This window comes from Podarcis bocagei (assembly GCF_964188305.1).
Source record: "Podarcis bocagei genome assembly, chromosome: 6".
Taxonomy (NCBI): domain Eukaryota; kingdom Metazoa; phylum Chordata; class Lepidosauria; order Squamata; family Lacertidae; genus Podarcis; species Podarcis bocagei.
The window spans coordinates 79,163,216-79,177,346 of NC_138130.1; the positions used below are offsets into that span (position 1 = coordinate 79,163,216).

General features: G+C 41.3%; 1 protein-coding gene across 4 annotated transcripts in view; it reads left to right on the forward strand.

The window, feature by feature from the left end:
• Positions 1 to 14,131, forward strand: part of DCLK1 (doublecortin like kinase 1) — a 200,507-nt gene that overhangs the window by 155,044 nt on the left and 31,332 nt on the right. For 3 of the 4 annotated variants that reach the window (XM_081197934.1, XM_081197932.1, XM_081197935.1), the window contains 4 exons: positions 497 to 605; positions 5,225 to 5,282; positions 6,883 to 7,002; positions 13,888 to 14,034. In XM_081197934.1, the coding sequence (XP_081054060.1) occupies positions 497 to 605; positions 5,225 to 5,282; positions 6,883 to 7,002; positions 13,888 to 14,034 (434 nt within the window). The remainder of the gene's footprint in view (positions 1 to 496; positions 606 to 5,224; positions 5,283 to 6,882; positions 7,003 to 13,887; positions 14,035 to 14,131) is intronic. The other variant, XM_081197933.1, reaches the window with a different exon arrangement.

The window sequence follows — 14,131 nt, forward strand, 5'->3', positions numbered from 1 at the left end:
TGACATTATTGAGAACACTTATTTAAAAACTAAATATTTAATACAGAGGAGAAAATAGCACTTATCACATGAGCAAGTTTATGGCAGTCTCCGATTACAGGATGTAATAAAAGAAGTGCTCGAGTGTTAGACTTCTTTTGTAGATAGATTTAATTGTGATGTGTTGAACTAATGCAGTCTCCACCTGAGATTGAACTATTTCTGAGCAGATCACTGAAACATCTGTTTTGTATAATTTTTTTAAAAAGGTTCATACATGCCAAAGAATTGTTTGTAAATGTGTAAAACTGGGTCTGGTGCCTACAAGTTTTCATACTTAGCCTGGTGAAACTTGTTGAGTGTATGCAATATCAATGGCACGGTTTCTCTGATCAGCAAAATGAGAATGCTGATTCTGAATGGTTTCCAGTTGTCTTAAACCATAAGGTAAAATATGTATTGTGTGTCATATCTGCATTACCTTCTCTACCAATAAAAATGTACTGATTCTTTTCAGAAGTGTTGGAAGAAGGCTTCCAGGTTCCAGCCTCTATAGCAGAGAGATATAAAGTTGGCCGGACTATAGGAGATGGAAATTTTGCCATTGTAAAGGAGTGTATAGAAAGGTGAGAAAGATTTCCTACCTATTACTGTTAAAGCAGTCACTAATGTCAGGCTTCTCTTGGATCACATCTTCATTTCCAGCACATATGGAACAAAGGAATGTCTCAGATCCATGTGTACACAATGGGAAAATTACGCCAGCTATGCCTGGAAATAAGTGTTTTGCAGGCACAATCTATAAATTTAATGCTTTGATTTATCCCATCCCTGCGGCTTTTTTCTTGACTGTGCTCAACACACTCCTTCTAGGAGATTGTGAAACCTTTCCCATTGTACTAAAATAGCACATTAGAAATCATTTTCCTTGCAATTGGAAAACAAATGCCTGCAGCTTTCTCTTCTGACTGCTCAGCTGAGAGTTTCTTATTATTTAGATCTGGAGCCGCAGGCCTCAATTCTTCTTTCCACCAAAAACTTAAAAGAGTGTTCTGTGCACAAATCACAGGAACTTATGATAGTTCCTTATACTTGGTCAAATTTTTTGTACATCTAGCCCAGCACTGTTGACTCTGCCTGGTGGCCACTTTCTAGGATAGCAGTATCCAGTTCCACATTCATTGTACACGAATGCCTATGAGGGAGGCCCACAGAAATTCATAGGGGAAGCAGACAATGGCCAGTTGAAGCAGAAAGGATAGGAACAGGACCGTGGACAGCTCCCATAGGCATCACTAAGGCAGCTGCAGAAGAGGAACTCAAGGCAACATGCATGATAAACCCTCCCATTTTTATCCTCACAATGGTCCTGTAGGGTAGACTGAGAGCAAGTGACTGACCCAAGGTCACCCAGTGAGCTTCGTGGAGGAGATTGATCTTGATTCATCATAGTCCTAGCCCAGCTGCTGCTGCTGTTGCTTCTTCTTCTTCTTCTTCTTCTTCTTCTTCTTCTTCTTCTTCTTCTTCTTCTTCTTCTGCGATCACTCGTAGCCGAGTAAGATTGTCTTCCATAAACACGGTTTTAACAATGAGTCCGTAAGTGACTGTGGAAGCCAATTCTGGATCCACACATCCTTCCACAGTGGGGACATTGGTTCCTGGGAGGGAGTTGATCATGGTGTGGATTTGCCAAGCATGCCTTCCTCTTAGCACGTTTCTCCCTTGCATCCTGAGTTCGAGTGTCTTCAAAGCCCATGACACCTTTGGTAAAGGCTGTTCTCCAACTGGAGCACTCGCAGGCAAGTGTTTCCCAATTGTTGGTGTTTATACCACCTTTTTTTTTTAGATTTGACTTGAGAGAGTCTTTAAACCTCTTTTGTTGACCACCAGCATTACACTTTCCATTTTTAAGTTCGGAATAGAGTAGTTGCTTTGGAAGACGATAATCAGGCATCCACACAACATGACCAGTCCAATGAAGTTGATGCTGAAGAATCACAGTAATCAATAGGTTAAAGATACACAAAGGATGTACACTGGAAAATCTCTTTTGGGGGGAGATTTTAAAAAGATTCTTAATTTATTTCTTTTGTAAAAGCTTCATTTGTATTTTGTTAATCTGGATTTAGTTAATTTGATTTTAAAATTATAAAAGCACTTAGTGTGGAGAAAGCCCCAGCAAAGGTCTTTAACATAGGGTGGGTTTTTAAGGAGACAGCATTCCTTTCCTCTTATGCAAGTCAATGGAGACTACATATTGCAATGCAAAACTTTAGGTTCAAGCAAGATAATTCCAAATGAAAAAAAGAGAAATTTTATTTGAAATCGTAAATCTGATTTAAATACAATCAGGGCTCTTTTATATTTATTTTTTTCTTTCAGGTTTTTTTCTTTCAGATTAAACAAATGCCTGTGCCTGATCTGGAGAAAAGTCTCTTTGTTTTTTGTCATGCACCTGCTCTGAAATGCAAAATTGTGTGTTTTGTGCTTTGGTAAAAAGCAACCATGCTTGGAATCTCTTAGGTCAGTTTAGTAATAAATATTATAAGGCCTAGAGTCAAATATTTGTGGTGAGGGACGTAAGAGGGAATGGAATCATAGCAGAATTGGCAGTACATAAATTCAGATAGCATAATATTTTTTTTAAGGTATTTAACTATATTCCTGTTTAGTGAGCATGTAATACTGCTTGCCTCTTATTTCTTATACCTAGAAAGTCTTTTTTTAAAAAAAAAAAAAGGAAAAGGAAAGCTAACTAATTCAGGGAACTTTTTCTATTTTTGGCACCTTGATATTGCTGGTCTTTCTTGTATTTTTCACTGTAAATGGTAGACAAGTTGTGCTTTATTTATTGAATATCTGATTCTGTGGGGTATTCCTAGCATTTCCTAAGTTTTCCATCACTGTTGGTGATAAAACATGTTAAGCTAAAAGTTTATAACTCTCAGTATTATTATTATTATTCTATTCTGTTGTAAAAGGTGAGTCAAAAAGCAGTCAAGCTGTCACAGGCTTGTTGGATTGATCACATATAAATTCCCTTCATAATATGAGCTAATCTTTCCAGCATGTAGTTACGTTCAGCCAAGTTCAATAAGTTGCTTTTTTTGTGAACAGAGGGTCAACCACAGTGTTTTGTTCATAGGCCTTAAATGTTTCTTGAAGCAATAAACCCTTTATTGTATATTTATGTGAAACTCTTCAGAATAAGTTTGTGCATATAGAGATGGCTTATTGATGCTTCTTTATTTCTCGTAGCTCTGCTAAGAAGCCCTCTAGTGGGGAAAACAGAAGAATGGCTAATTACACACACATGAGCCATTTTCTAACAGCTTCAGTTTTTGAACAACCTGAATAGGGCAAAGTACATCTGTTCGCTTGTTGCCAAGCCTTCGCTTTAAATCTACAATTTCATCTTTGAGGTTTTCAACTTTGAAGTTTTCATTTCACTCCTGTTAGATAGCAGAATACTGTATGTTTCTTATTCAATTAAACCATTCTGCTTCACCTTGTCAAACCTAAAGGTGGCTTCCAACAGCAGTCAAATGGTAGCTTTATAACATTCTCTCGTCATATTTCCCTTTGGGCTGCTTTTTGGGTTGCTTTGCAAGCTTAATTGTTTGTTTGTTTGTTTGTTTGTTGTTTGTTTGTTGTTTATGTGGAAATTTTGGCCTTGCCCTTCTAGTGCCTTAAAGCAGTTAAAAAATCTCACTAGTGTATGAAACAATAAATTCAATGAAAGTCAACTGATAATAAATAAAACATTGGGTACTGAGGTGGGGAGGAACCTGCTGGATTAAAAGGACAGTATCCAATTAAATAGGCTCACTAGTGCAAGGACTTATGCTCCCCCCATCTTCTCCCTGCAGAAGCTTCACTTCTGAGTTCCCTCAGAATTTAGGAGGAGCAAATGAGAAATCGGAAACTGGGAATTGCTTTCTGGCAGCCTGCTAGGCCAACTTTGGGCTTCTCGTGGGGTGTTAACTGGGCAGCCGTGCTGGTGAAGCCACTAAAATGGCTCATCTCATGTCACCATCAGTCAGACCTCAATTGCAGGTGGCACACTGGAAAGGCAGGTCTCAAGGAATGGTGAATAGTGTCACCACCCTATATGAGCTTCTGTATTTGTGCTGTATAAAATCATTTTTGTTAAATCTAAAAAGCACCATATGGCTGTTACTTCAAAATAATGTGACTACATCGTTCATCATTCTTTACATGCTGTCTCTGTAATCTGTCTCTGCTAATATTAATAATCCATCCTATTCATCTGCCCTTTTGCAGCAAAACAAAACATGAGAATGTAAACTCTATATTAGGGGGGATACTTGGTTTCCCACATATGGGAATACATTGCTTTCATAAAGGATACTTGACATCCATCTGTCTCGGGAGACAGTGGAGCAGTGTGCATTTGGGGGTGAAGCAAAACTGTTGGAAGCTTGCGGCGTATCTGTGGCTATAGAGACCAATGTGGGAGAGCCAAAGAATCATAGAATTGGCGTCTGGTTGTGCTGCTGCAGATGCACTACTGCATTTCATTTCTCTGCATGCCTCCCAGTGGTCATTCCTTCTTTGCTCACTGCTACATATGCATATTTGTCTCATGCATCTTTGTTGTTGTTGTTTAGTCGTTTAGTCGTGTCCGACTCTTCATGACCCCATGGACCAGAGCACGCCAGGCACTCCTGTCTTCCACTGCCTCCCGCAGTTTGGTCAGACTCATGTTTGTAGCTTCGAGAACACTATCCAGCCATCTCGTCCTCTGTCGTCCCCTTTTCCTTGTGCCCTCCATCTTTCCCAACATCAGGGTCTTTTCCAGGGAGTCTTCTCTTCTCATGAGGTGGCCAAAGTATTGAAGCTTAAGCTTCAGGATCTGTCCTTCCAGTGAGCCCCTCGTGCATTTTAGGTCCTTCATAATTTCCTTTCCTTTCTTTTATTTTATCTGGAGAGAGAGAAAATGTTTTCCACATAAACATAGTATCACAGAAATGAGCACATGCATAACCACCCCTATAAAATAGAGCCAATACTGTTGCAGCAGAGCCTTAGGGCCAAGTTAGATGTGATGCAAGAGATCTGGTGGAGGAGAGCAGCCTCTGGGAGATGGAGCTTAACCCTTCCGTCCTGTATTCTTTCTACACTGCTTCCAGCCTTTACTTGTTGAAGGCAGTTTGAACTGAAAACAGAAATCATTGTTTCATCTTCCTATTCTCTGTTGATTTCTCTTTCTGTCTCTCTCTAGGTCAACTGGTAGAGAATATGCTCTGAAAATCATCAAAAAAAGTAAATGTAGAGGAAAAGTAAGTACAGAAAATCCCCAGTGTATCTCTTTCTTCCATGTTCACCTACTCTAACTTTAGTACAGTGGTACCTCAGGTTAAGTACTTAATTCGTTCCAGAGGTCTGTTCTTAACCTGAAACTGTTCTTAACCTGAAGCACCACTTTAGCTAATGGAGCCTCGTGCTGCTGCCATGCCGCCGGAGCACGATTTCTGCTCTCATCCTGAAGCAAAGTTCTTAACCCGAGGTACTATTTCTGGGTTAGAGGAGTCTGTAACCTGAAGCGTATTGTCAGGGAACTGACATCGGAGCTAGAGGCGGAGGGAAGGCTCTCAAATGATGCGGGAGAAGGGCCCAGCAGGGAGAGAGGCAGCTCCGCAGATGGGGAAGCAAATCAGCGCAACACCAGGGATATAGAGGGGCTGATGGGGGAATCGGCGAGAGGGCTCCAGGACTCTTCACCGGACACCAGCGGGGAGAGCACGGGTCCTCCGCTACCCACACCCACCCTGCGCAGAAGACTTCCGCGCAGAGAGAGTAGGAGGAGACTGGGTGTCAAACAACTTTTATGTTGGAAAAGATTTAAGAAACGCCCACTGACGGATTCTGCTAGCGACTGAGGCAGCCACGAAGTGAAGGGCTGCCCGGACTGAATGGTTTAGCAAGGCAACAAAGCCTGGAGAGGCGGCAACTTACGCACGAGCAACCCATACACATTACACGTATGTAACCCGAGGTACCACTGTATCCCCTTTTTTAGTAGCCCTGCTCCAGGCGTTCCCACTGAATGAAGTGAGGTGGGTAACCTACCAGGGAGAGGGATTTTTCCATTGTGGCATCCAATTATGGAACAGAGAATCTTGCCTGGTGCCATATTGGTAATCTTATTGGCACTTACCTGCTGTATCTATTTTATCTGTATATTATGGTTTTGTGTTTTACTTTCATGTATTTATTTACTTTTGCCTCTTTTAAAATTGAAATTGTCAATGCTTACAACCAAATAAGCCCCCCCACAAATGAACAAGCACAGTACAAATAACAATAATCTATATAAAAATAATAAAAAATGTGTTTTCTTTTATATTTATTGTGGGTGGCATCCAACTAATGTCCTGTCATTGTAAGGATTTCCACTTGGTCAGTGAAACTTCCCCCCTCTACGGATCCTGCCGATGGTTGTCCTATCCTGTCCGGGGGACCCCCAAAACAGATTTAGGGGTGTGCCAAGGGACAAGACATAGCAAGAAAACAGACAGAAAAACTTAGTTTCAAAATTGGTAAATGTTTCTAAATTATTTGTATAGAAACATAAGATGACTTGGAGCAATCAGCCCAGATGTCCTTTGTGCTTGGTTTCATGGTGGGTAGTGGGGAAGTGAACAAAGGCTTTTGGTAACCCTTTCTATGTGAGGGAGTGTGGCCTAACTAAGTCTGGAAGGACTGCTTACTCTATGGTCTTAACCCCTTCATGCATTAAGTTGAGCTAAGCATTCTGGTTTTATAAGGCTGATATTTATCCCACACATTCTGCATGAAGCACAATGTGGGGAACTGAAGCAGATGGATAGATTTCTTCCATTGTCTTTCTACATGTGGTTTTCTTTTGTTTTGTGGCAGGAGCATATGATCCAGAATGAAGTGGCCATTTTAAGAAGAGTCAAGCATCCCAATATTGTTCTTCTGATTGAGGAAATGGATATGCCCACTGAGTTGTACCTTGTCATGGAGCTTGTAAAGGTATGTATATATATATATATGAGAGAAGGATCACCTGCTATTTCCCAGATTACCAACCATTCACTAGGCTTCAAATTAAAGGACTGGATAGCTGCACAAATTTACACGAGCTAGGAAGGGTCTATGCCTTTATTTACCCCCTGGACACAGTAGCTGTTAAAGGGAAGAATCTATAGAAGGGTTTAGCCCTGTAGAGACAGGCAGGCAGAATGAAGGAATGAACTAGAGGTAAGTAGGTGCTCTCTGGACAGCAAGGTAGTGTTTTGGTTTTTGTCTTGATTGCTATTCTGTTCTAAGGTTTTTGAAATATATACATAGTTTTCACTGTATAAACATGATAAACCAGGTTTCCAACTTTGTTACTTCTGGTGGATTTGTGAGTTAGCCTTACTTGCAGGACAAATGCCACAGATAGATAGGGATATCCAAGCGTGGTGATCAGATTCTGATAGGGTCAGTGAGTGAATCCCTGCTTCCATATTATTGATTGATCTGGATGGGGTGGGGTGGAAGAACAGAGAGCTAACCCACTTCTTATGGACATGCATGGGGAAATCATATGGAACTTCTTTCCCCTGGCTTTAAAAGGGGTTTAGACCATTTATGGAGAGTAAGGCTATTAGTGGCTATCCGTCATGATGGATATGAAGAGCCTGCATGTTCAAAAGCAGTAAGCTAATCAATATTAGTTGCAGGGCAGCATTGGCAGGAGAAATCCATGGCCTTCATGCTCTGATTATGGATTTCATAGAGACATCTGCTCAGCTCCTGAAATTTGTGATCTGTAGAGGAGGCCCTCTGGATGTAGCCCTTTGTGTGGTAATGTGACACATGGCCTCCTCTGTGGTGGCATCTGACTAGTGCAGCACCTTCCCTTTGGAGGTGTGTCAACCAGTCTTGTTACTGAGCTTTGGTCACTAATTCAAGATACACCATTTCACTCAGGCTTTTGGGTGACATGGATGTATGGTTGGGTCATCTGAATTGTTCTTATTGTTTGCTCCACCGACATGAGGTATATAAGCTCTTGGTCTTATTATGTTTAGTGGATAATGATCTTGCGGATATCATTTTTTATTTTTAGGTGTTATATATATTGTGTCGCCCTGTGATCCTGATGGGATGAATACATGAGTCAAATAAATAAATACAGCGAGAAACAAGTTGCTGAGTTAGATAGATCTTAGGTCTGATTTGGGGCTGTTCTCAAGAGAACTCTGGTTCATCAAGCCCAGGATTGTCAACTGGAAGCAAAGTGTCTCATAAGAGCTATGCTCTTCTGGAGAGATACTAAAGATCTATCTGAACCAGAATCCTGTTTTCACAGTGACCCAGCAGATGCTTATGGGAAGCCCACAAGCAGGACATGAGTGCATTAACCCCTTCCCATTGTTGCTCCCCAGTGACTGGTGTTTAGAGTCATGGATCCTCTGATCCTGGAGGTAGTATACAGCCATCATGATCAGTAGCCAACAGTGGACAAATTTATGGAGCATAAGGTTAATCCCCTTTTAAAGCAGTCTAAGTTGGTTACAAGAACCTGGGGATAATGAATTCCATAGTTTAACTGTGCACCCTCTGAAGATGTGGTTCCTTTGTATTCACACATTCCCACTCTTGATCTTCATTGGATTACGCAGGGATCTTTCCTGAACTTGCTACCCAAGGCTGTAAATGCCAGGGGTTTTGCCTGCAAAGTTCTCCCACTTACCTGCTATGGAAAAAGATGGATTCGTAACTGAATAATTTGTGTGGGGTTAGGTGTAGCAGGTTTTCATAGCTGCAAACGAAACTGAAATTTCTCCATGTAATAGGATCTTTGCTACAATAAGATATTGTGAGAGCTGTCGCAAACTGTGTGTGACAAGTTCATTCTAAATAAGGTGTGACACCTTCTCTTATTCATTAAGTTTGACAGTTGAACAAACCTTGCTGTGATTTATTCTCTAAGTACTGAAGCAAGCGCATTTGGGAAGATGTGATCTGTTGATTCAACAACGGCTGGCCTTATCCCTTGCACAGCATGCCCTTTACAATTGTGTAACCATCTGCTGTGGATTGGCTTTTGAAGACCCAAGTTTAAATCAAGTTCACAGATGGGAAAGATATTTGGGAGGAGAAGGCTTGATGTGGTGGAGCGCCAGTTTCTGGCTACTACCATTTTGCATTAATTGGCAGCTACAAGTTTGATATAAGTGGTGGCTGCTGCTGCAGACACGTTTTCATTTCATGGCAGGCACGTCACTCGCTGCTGCGTAAAAGGCCTTGAGTGTGAGGAAAGCACTTCATAAATACAAATAAAAGCATGTTGCAAGCAGCGCTTGTGGAAAGGAGAAAGGACGTGGTCGCTGGCGAGCTGCCATTGCACATAGTGAGACCAAATTATTATTCAAGCCCAGCACTGGTTTAGCTATTTTAACAAGCATGATTTATTATAGGGTTTCCTCCTGCTGTTCAAGGATCTAATTTCAATTTCACATGAGAAAAGGAATGTTACAGCATTTATGTTGCTAGCTAGTAAATAAATAATTGATTACTGTACTTTGGGATTTCAGTGCCTTATGTTCATAGGTGATAAGGGTAGACTTTTCCTTCTTTTTTTCTTTTAAAAAATACATTCAGATGCTTCTGTTAGTCTGTCTTGATTCCAGGAAAATGCAGAAGGGGGGGTTGGCTGATAAAACATTAAGGATCCTGGGTCCATCTTCTACAGTGCCTTGACTGCAGCAGGCGACCTGTTATGTCAGTTAGTAAAGCAGAAATTGGCATGATCCCTTACGTGAAGGAAAAGGTGGAATTCTGTGCTGTCCAAGAAAGTTGACTGTAAAGTTAATTATTTAAGGTCTTTATCAAAAAGGGGGATGGTGGCCCATTCAGTTTAAACATTACATATTTGCATTTCATTCACGTACTTGCAAAACCTGAGATATTTTGCATGTGTTCAAAATAAATGTTCTTTTCTCCACACACAAAATCCTACCTCCTCTTTGAAGAGTTACTCTTGGGGAAATTATTGTTGCTAGTGAGGGGCAAAGCCCATTCTATGAGTCATTCTCTTGGAGCATGAGGGTCTCCTGAGTGGGTGGACCTTTGCTCTCCAGCTACAGATGTAATTTGAAGGACTGTTTGAGAGCAAGCTGCTTTGGCAGGGGACAAATCACCATGGCGACTCCACATGCCCCAAAGGTTATCCATAGGGTTAACCATTTGCCCCGACCAACATTATTCCTTAGGAACCCTAAGGAAATCTATCATATACTGACACCTGGACTGCACAATGTGTGCAGAATTGAAATGGGGATCTCCTTCAGGTGCACTGTACAAATCTTAAATTCTGCTTACAACCATACAAGCAGGGGTGTCCTCAAATTCTTCCAATTCTTGCCACAGTTTTCCCCAGACACCTGCTCCCTTTTTTGGCCAAGCGCATAAAGCTGAATTCACGCAAGTTAAATGCATGAAAGTTGCGAGTCAACTGTATTTCGTAATGGACATCAGACGAAAACCAAAGAGCAACTATGATCATTAGGTTCCATGACAGTCTCTCTTTCCTTGCTAACTTGCCACTGAGTTTGGCTTATCTGAGGCCAGAATAGAAAGTGGTGAGGGGTTTAAAATTTCCCACCATCAATGAAGATAAAGTTTGCTCTTGAGCCAACTTGCCCAGTATTTTCTACTGCAAGTAGCAGTGACGCTCTAAATAAGGCCTTAGAGTGATAGGTATTTTTTATTGGGGTTTGAACATGTGGCCATTTGGATACAAAGTGTGTGCTGTTCCACTTCCCTGTGGTACCTCATGACAGCTGATAATCAAATGATGGTAGTTTTATTATAAAATAAATGTTAGTCATTTTTCACAGAATTTTCTTCAAACAAAGAAATAACCTGTAAAAAAATATGTGTTCATGAGGTTGTTGTGAGTTTTTTAAAAGCAGTTTTGGGGAGTTTTGGTGAAATCATTTGTATATGATATCGCTTCATTGTGAAACACCCACAAGATGTATCTTATTTGATAGGATCTTTTATTTATCTCATAAATAAGATGGAATGAAACCATTAAAGGGCTGGTAACTTAAGATTGTAAGTGTTGATTAAAAATTGGGTTTTGGTCTAGATTTCCAGCATTAAATAAGACCTGTTTTAAAACAACTCAACATTCTTGTATTAGGAAAGAGTTTAACACCATAGCTCCCTGAACTACTATTACTATTCCTTTGTTTTAATCTTTCCTCAAGTGCAGAAGTGAAAATGTATTTTCCTTCTGTAAGCTGACACAACTCAGTCCCTTTATTTATTACTTTGGCAGAGAGCCATCCCCACAGCTCTGCAAATAGGAAGAGAACCAACGGAAGTGCTATGAACACCTATCTTGGTTAACTGCAGGCAGCTATCCAGACTTTCCTCTGCATACAAACAGCAGATATGGGTGTTTTCCAAGGCAGAGGCAGGATTTTGTTGTTTGGGGGGTAGGGAGAGAAAGGAGAAGGCCAGTGGGGGGGGAGGTACTGAGACTGTGATGCACACCATGGATTAAACCAGGATATTAATGTAGATGTGCCTCAAAGGGACAAAAAATGCATTCTAAATTTGTACAGCCCGTATAGAATATGACAATGGTCTAATTTACCTATTATATGCCTGTCATGAAATGAAGCCTTTTCGTGCCCAATAAGGGGGCCTCTCTCTTCCCCACTACAAGCTTGTTTCATAGTATTCTCTCTCTTGAGGGAGTTCTAGGAAATGTAGTGCTGTGAGGCTGCTAATGACCTCTGCTGGAGTATTCTCAACAGCCTCATGAAACTACAATTCCCAGGGTTCTCTGGGTAAACCACAGCAGTTAAATCAATATAAAACAAATATAGATATGTAATGGGAATAGAAATGTTAAAAGCAGGACATGGGAATAGAGTTAGGGGAGAGTTAGGGGAGAGCAGTGAGGTGGGCAGGTTTGCTGATGATACTAAATTGTTCAGGATCATTAAAGCAAAAACGGATTGCAAAAAGCTCTAAAAGGACCTCTGCAAAGTGAGTGAATTAGTAGTAAAATGGCAAATGCAATTCAGTGTAAGTGTAAAGTGGTGCATGCTAGGGTGAAAACTCTTCATTTCACATTTTTGTCATACCCTCCAAAGACAAAAACTGGGATGCCATCTTTTGGGATGCCATCTTCCTGTTTTCTTTTTTCTCACAAGAGGATGGTGGCCATTTTGGGCATCCTGATTTCATGCGATTTTGCACCATGATTTCTCCCCAGAAAGCCGCTTTTTGGGGCTTAGTGCACAAAAATGTGCATTTTGGGACACCACATGAGATTGTGGCCCAGAAAAATCACAAGATCACCGTGCCGCAAATGGATTCTGTCCTCCTGCAAGAAAAAACGGGATGTCTTGGTTTTTCTGGGGCACTTGCAAGGTATGATATATGTTCAAGTGGTATGGACTGGCAGTGATTGAGCAGGGATGAGGCTTTGGGGTTGTAGTGAAGATGTCAGCCCCAGTGTGTGTCAGCTGTGAAAAAGTTGTGGAAAGATCCCTGTTAGGGATCATTAGGAAAGGAGCTGAAAATAAAAATGCAGATATCATAATGCCCTTCTACAAAATCTGTAGTGCAACCACATTTGGAATACAGTTCTGGGCACCACATCTCAAGAAAAATATTGTAGAGATGGAAAGGGTTTAGAAAATCACTGGTTTTTTTAAAAAAAAATTGTGAATGAACTAAATAAAAGGGAAATCCTGATTATCAAGGAGGGTGAACTAATGGTATGTTTCCCTGGCATCTAGTTTTCTGTGTGCAGTAGAGCACTTAGTCCAATGATCTCCCCCACCTGGAGTCCTGAAGTGGTCAAGTGCAGGAGCAGCTGAAGCACATGATTGTCAGAGACCAGGCTGAGGAATACAGCTCTTATGAAGAATGGTGGGACCCTCCCCTCCCCCTGCCCCTGACCAGAATTCTGAAGCTGCCCAGGAGCAGTGGAGCAGTATAGATTTGGAACAGTGGTTTGCAGAGGGGCATAGTTCTGACGACAAAAGTTGGGATGAACTGGGGGGTGAACAGCAAAGTGAAGAATAACTGTAAAAGAGAGAGCTAACAGACTCTCTCTCTCACTGGAAAGTGTGCAAGGTCACACAGAACAGATAAGGTGGCTACACAAAAAGCAGGGTGGTAAAATTACAGTAAAAATATAATGGGGGGGTCAATTTAAAATACAGGTTAAAATGCAGCCTCATTTTAAAAGTAGCTCTCTCTTGCAGGCCCTGTGGAAAGATGTCAAGTCCCGCAGGGCCCTAGTCTCTTGTGACAGTGCATTCCACCAAGTCGGGGCCAGTACTGAAAAGGCCCTGGCCCTAGTTGAGACCAATCTAACCACCTTGCGACTTGGGACCTCCAAAATGTTGTCGTTTGTGGACCTTAAGGTCCTCCGTGGGGCATACCAGGAGAGGTGGTCCTGTAGGTACGTGGGTCCTAGGCCACATAAGGCTTTAAAGGTCAAAACTAGGGGGAAAGTGGATGGAATCCTTAATTGGGAACACCTTCCTTCCAAGAATGGATGTGTTATGTTCTGCTGCAATCATTAAAGACTCTTTAAATGATAAGGGACTCTTTTCGCTTTGTCCTGCTTATCTACGGCCAAAGGGGGGGAGGTAGCTGAGTCCCATGATCCTGACAATGATCTACTGCTACAGTCAGACTGAATTCTTCCATCATGTTCAGCCTGATAGACAAAATTTCCACCACAGATATTAGACCTATCTTTTTATATGGGTCCTCTGTTCTGTTCTCAAAGAATATGATTATGCTTTTCATTACAGTATGTTTCTGGAATCTCAGTCCTCTCTGTTTTTAGTGGAATGGTGTTCAAACATGACAATTATTTTATTCCAGGGCGGAGACCTTTTTGATGCCATTACTTCCACAAACAAATATACAGAGCGGGACGCTAGTGGGATGCTGTACAATCTGGCCAGTGCCATTAAATATCTTCATAGCTTGAACATTGTCCACAGGGATATCAAACCTGAGAATCTGCTGGTAAGTTTAACCTTTGGTATGTTCTGGAGATTTCTGTTCATATGGCTGATGTTGGTAGCCTGCCTCACAGCTTCAATGAAATACGTATCTCTAGATA